We start from the raw sequence: 6000 nt of genomic DNA on the forward strand, positions 1-6000 counted from the left end.
GTTAACAGGAACTCACCTGGTAGGGGTAGTCAACCAGAGAAGACAGGGAGACCTCTGCGTCAGTCTGTCGGGGTTTGACCAGCGTAGGGCCAAAGATAATGCCCAGATTACTGGCTGTCATCTTGTTCTCCTCTGCCTGCTCCGTCACCCTAGGGGAAGAAATATATAACATAAATAATGGGGGGGTTGGGGTCAAGAGGAAGGTGAGGGGTGGAGAGGGAGTTGAGGGGTTGGGGTGTGTGAGGGGGAGGTTGAGAGGGAGGTGAGGGGGAGGGGGGTGGGGTGTGTGAGGGGGAGGTCGAGAGGGAGGTGAGGTGTGTGGGGGGGAGGTGGAGGTGTGTGTGTGTGTGTGTGTGCCTGCGTGCATGTGCTTCCACCCATCTCTTTACCTATGTAGGTGTGCCGTGAGAAAGCGGAGGGTCCTGTAGTGTGCAGGAGGAAGCTGTCTTAACAGGTCTCTAATCTTAAAGATGACTCTGTTGAGTTTGATACTGGGCTGTTTGGGCAGCTCTCCTCCTCCAGGTTGGCTGGTTGTCAGGGGAAGCAGCTCTCCTTCTACCCAAGGCTGGGTTCCTCCTGGTCGGGGTTGTTCTCCCCCTGGCCGCTCCTGGTCCTGGGTCTGGAGGGCCCTGGCTGCAGCCTTCTCCTCTATGATTACCCTCTGGCTCTCCTTGGCCAATCCAATGAAGTTGTTATAGTAACGGTACAGGATCAGCGGCTCTGGTAACTACAGAAGATATAAATCAATCAAGTAATCAATCAATATCTTTGGGAAATGTGTTGTACATTATCACATAAGAATGATCTAGCGGTGTAAAACAAGGATGCTCTTTATCACCATTTTAAGTGAGAAAAAACAGAAAGTGTACTGTGTCCCACCTGTCTCAGGTAGAGTTTGAGCACGTTGGCGATGTCGTGGGGTGAGAGGTCAGAGAGCTCAACCAGGTCTTTGCCGTTCTCAAACGCCTGACACAGCTTCTCCACACGAGACTTAGCCCCGTTCACACGGTAGATTCCCTGGACAAACACGCACAATACACCAGATCACCAACATCCAACATCACAGCCCTGACATATACCCCCCGGACAAACACAGCCCATTAGCTTCAGTTATTGCACTAATGTATTGCACATTAGAGATTATGAGAATGGCTTTGGACTGAGACTATGAGAATGGCTTTGGACTGAGACTATGAGAATGGCTTTGGACTGAGACTATGAGAATGGCTTTGGACTGAGACTATGAGAATGGCTTTGGACTGAGACTATGAGAATGGCTTTGGACTGACACTATGAGAATGGCTTTGGACTGAGACTATGACAATGGCTTTGGACTGAGACTATGAGAATGGCTTTGGACTGAGACTATGACAATGGCTTTGGACTGAAACTATGACAATGGCTTTGGACTGACACTATGAGAATGGCTTTGGACTGAGACTATGACAATGGCTTTGGACTGAGACTATGACAATGGCTTTGGACTGAGACAATGGCTTTGGACTGAGACTATGACAATGGCTTTGGACTGACACTATGAGAATGGCTTTGGACTGAGACTATGAGAATGGCTTTGGACTGAGACTATGAGAATGGCTTTGGACTGAGACTATGAGAATGGCTTTGGACTGACACTATGAGAATGGCTTTGGACTGACACTATGAGAATGGCTTTGGACTGACACTATGAGAATGGCTTTGGACTGACACTATGAGAATGGCTTTGGACTGACACTATGACAATGGCTTTGGACTGAGACAATGACAATGGCTTTGGACTGACACTTTGACAATGGCTTTGGACTGAGACTATGAGAATGGCTTTGGACTGACACTATGAGAATGGCTTTGGACTGAGACTATGAGAATGGCAAATCATTTAAATGGAAGTGACAGCTTCTATGAGCCAGGCAAATTCATTTATTAGCATCATTGTAATGAATATATCGAAATAAATATCCAATAGAAAAGGTAAAACAAACCAAAATGCACATAGTTTGTTGTAATTTCTGCTGCTTGATGTGATTGAGTGTTAGCTTTAGTTGGCTAGCTAGCAGAGTAGAAGTAAAGTTGGCCTAGCGATCCTTCATTAATATATTATTGACTTCACGAATCAGCTGGTTTGATGAAGTTCTTGTTGCCTATTTATAAATGATTCATTATATAGTTATTTATTGACGTTCTTATCTTTTGTAATCATTGAACCTCCGCTAGCTAGCTAGCTACATGCTAATGATCTGTTTAGCATGGCAACATGAAATTAATAGAATGAATGACTGGGTCAAAACATCCCAAAATAATTAACGACCAGCCTGTTTGGTTAGCAACTTCAGAACTAACAACTGGCTTTTGTCTGGACTATATCGTCTGGTGGAAGGATGAAATAAAACAAATTTACTCGTTCAAATAACGGTTAATCTTTTAGTCGCCAGCTATCACACGATAATCCCAGGGTTCTCTTATTGCTTAAGTATGAAATAAGTAATACCAATACTTAGCTATATTGTATGCTCCAAAAAATAAATCTTAATATTTTATACAATTACTCAGATATTCTGTTTTGCTATTTTGCTTCCACTGGTTCTGGGGCCCTTCTTAAGGTTAACGCCATCATGAACTTTACCAGTACCAGGACAATTTGTTTTTGCCCAAAACCTGGTTTCCTCTGCCAGGAGGATGAAACTTGATCGCAAGTGACTCTTCCAGCAACACAATAACCCCAAGCACACATCAACATGCACAAAGAAATGGTTAATTGACAACAAAATCAACATTTTGCAACGGCCATCTCAGTCTCTGGACTTGAACCCCATTGAAAACCTGTGGTTTGAATTGAAGAGGGCCAGTCTATAAGCACAGATGAAGGATATCAAGGATCTGGAGAGATTATGTATGGAGGAATGGTCTAAGATCCCCCCCCAATATGTTTTCCAATCCCATTTTTTGGGGGGGGGAATGCTCAGGGTCGTTATCCTCGCAAGGGGAGGGTGTTGGTGTATTGAAAGCAGGGGATCCAATAATTTCCCACCCCCATCTCTTTCTCAAAGCAATTGTATTAGCATAAAATAATTAAATGTTTCAATGTTTTTTTTGTTGAGCGTACAATATAGCTCAGTATCTTTATCAAGGGTGCCAATAATTATAGTAGTAACTGTATATATACACACATGCCACTTGTTACGGTTATACAATATGCCTTGGCTTTATAACAGTGTTGTTTTTACCTTGAGCTTGAGTGCTCTGTTCTCTATCTCAGAGGTACACTTCCTGATGATGAAGGGGATCCCGTCTGGGCTGTTCTTAGCTGCCTGGGCAAAGTCTATCCCAAACAGATGTAATCTTCCCTGCAGCTTCTTATGACCACACTGGATGGCCAGAGTCTCCAGACACTTCTTATGACACGCCAGGGAACACTGAGACAGGAGACAGAGAGAGAAACACACTTAGATATGGAGGATAGATATTAGATATGGAGGATAGATATTAGATATGGAGGATAGATATTAGATATGGAGGATAGATATTAGACTGGAGGATCGATTTTAGATATGGAGGATAGATATTAGATATGGAGGATAGATATTAGATATGGAGGATAGATATTAGATATGGAGGATAGATATTAGATATGGAGGATAGATATTAGATATGGAGGATAGATATTAGATATGGAGGATAGATATTAGATATGGAGGATAGATATCAGATATGGAGGATAGATATCAGATATGGAGGATAGATTTTAGATATGGAGGATAGATTTTAGATATGGAGGATAGATATTAGATATGGAGGATAGATATTAGATATGGAGGATAGATATTAGATATGGAGGATAGATATTAGATATGGAGGACAGATATTAGATATGGAGGACAGATATTAGATTGGAGGATAGATATTAGATATGGAGGATAGATATTAGATATGGAGGATAGATATTAGATATGGAGGATAGATATTAGACTGGAGGATAGATATTAGAATGGAGGATAGATATTAGATATGGAAGATAGATATTAGATATGGAGGATAGATATTAGATATCAGTTATGGAGGATAGATATTAGATATGGAGGATAGATATTAGATATGGAGGATAGATATTAGATATGGAGGATAGATATTAGATATGGAGGATAGATATTAGACTGGAGGATATATATTAGATATGGAGGATAGATATTAGATATGGAGGATAGATATTAGATATGGAGGATAGATATTAGATATGGAGGATAGATATTAGACTGGAGGATAGATATTAGATTGGAGGATAGATATTAGATTGGAGGATAGATATTAGATATGGAGGATAGATCTTAGACTGGAGATATGGGTGTCTGAAGCTAGATGCAGGAGAGGGAGGACCAAAACGTGGCGGAAAAAAACAATGGCGGAAAAAAACAATGGAGACTGAGTCCCATCAATATCACCAGAGAGAGCTGGAGCAACAGTGAAGTCGCTGACCTACCACCTATGGTGAAATGGGGATGACTGTGTGTGTGAGTGAGTGAGTGAGTGAGTGAGTGAGTGAGTGAGTGAGTGAGTGAGTGAGTGAGTGAGTGAGTGAGTGAGTGAGTGAGTGAGTGAGTGAGTGAGATAGATAGAGAGACAGAGAGAGCGAGAGAGATGTAGGGAGAGAGAGGAAGAGCGACAGATAGAGAGACAAGAGATATAGGGAGAGAGAGAGAGAGAGAGAGAGAGATATATATATACAGTACCAGTCACAGGTCTGGACACACCTACTCATTCAAGGGTTTTTCTTTATTTTTACTATTTTCAACATTGTAGAATAATAGTGAGACATCAAAACTATGAAATAACACAGTAACCAAAAAAGTGTTAAACAAATCAAAATATATTTTATATTCCTTTATATTCTTCCATGCTGGTCAAGTGTGCCTTGAATTCAAAATAAAGCACTGACAGTGTCACCAGCAAAGCACCCCCACACCATCACACCTCCTCCTCCATGCTTCACGGTGGGAACCACACATGCGGAGATCATCCATTCACCTACACTGAGACTGAGAAATGCATTCCAGGTCACAAAGACATGGTGGTTGGACCCACAAATCTAAAATTTGGACTTATCAGAACAAAGGACAGATTTCCACCGGTCTAATGTCCATTGCTCGTGTTTCTTGGCCCAAGCAAGTCTCTTCTTCTTATTGGTGTCCTTTAGTAGTGGTTTCTTTGCAGCAGTTCGACCATGAAGGCCTGATTCACACAGTCTCCTCTAAACAGTTGATGTTGAGATGTGTCTGTTACTTGTAACTCTGTGAAGCATTTATTTGGGCTGCAATTTCTGAGGCTGGTAACTCTAATGAACTTATCCTCTGCAGCAGAGGTAACTCTGGGTCTTCCTTTCATGTGGTGGTCCTCATTAGAGCCAGTTTCACCATAGCGGCTGATGGTTTTTGCGACTGCACTTGAAGATACTTTTGAAGTTCTTGACATTTTCCGGATTGACTGACCTTCATGTCTTAAAGTAATGTCATTTCACTTTGCTTATTTGAGCTGTTCTTGCCATAATATGGACTTGGTATTTTACCAAATTGGGCTATCTTCTGAAAACCACCCCTACCTTGTCACAACACAACTGATTGGCTCAAAAGCATTAAGAAGGAAAGAAATTCCGCTAATTAACATTTAACAAGGCACACCTGTTAATTGAAATGCATTCCAGGTGACTACCTCATGAAGCTGGTTGAGAGAATGCCAAGAATGTGCAAAGCTGTCATCAAGGCAAAGGGTGGCTACTTTGAAGAATCTCAAATATAAAATAGATTTTGATTTGTTTTACACTTTTTTGGTTACTACATGATTCCATATGTGTTATTTCATAGTTTTGATGTCTTCACTATTATTCTACAATGTAGAAAATAGTAAAAATAAGGAAAAACCTTGGAATGAGTAGGTGTGTCCAAACTTGACTGGTACTGTGTGTGTGTATATATATATATATATATATATACATACATACATACATACATA

The 6000-nt window shown here is 41.2% G+C and overlaps 1 protein-coding gene across 6 annotated transcripts in view; it reads right to left on the reverse strand.

The window, feature by feature from the left end:
- The window catches only part of LOC106569760 (rho GTPase-activating protein 29), a 73179-nt gene that overhangs the window by 7120 nt on the left and 60059 nt on the right, over positions 1 to 6000 (reverse strand). For all 6 annotated transcript variants that reach the window (XM_045694490.1, XM_045694488.1, XM_045694489.1 and 3 more), the window contains 4 exons: positions 3225 to 3413; positions 880 to 1017; positions 390 to 727; positions 17 to 149 (listed from right to left, as the gene is read on the reverse strand). In XM_045694490.1, the coding sequence (XP_045550446.1) occupies positions 17 to 149; positions 390 to 727; positions 880 to 1017; positions 3225 to 3413 (798 nt within the window). The remainder of the gene's footprint in view (positions 1 to 16; positions 150 to 389; positions 728 to 879; positions 1018 to 3224; positions 3414 to 6000) is intronic.

This window comes from Salmo salar, chromosome ssa14, assembly GCF_905237065.1.
Source record: "Salmo salar chromosome ssa14, Ssal_v3.1, whole genome shotgun sequence".
NCBI classification, from domain to species: Eukaryota; Metazoa; Chordata; class Actinopteri; order Salmoniformes; family Salmonidae; genus Salmo; species Salmo salar.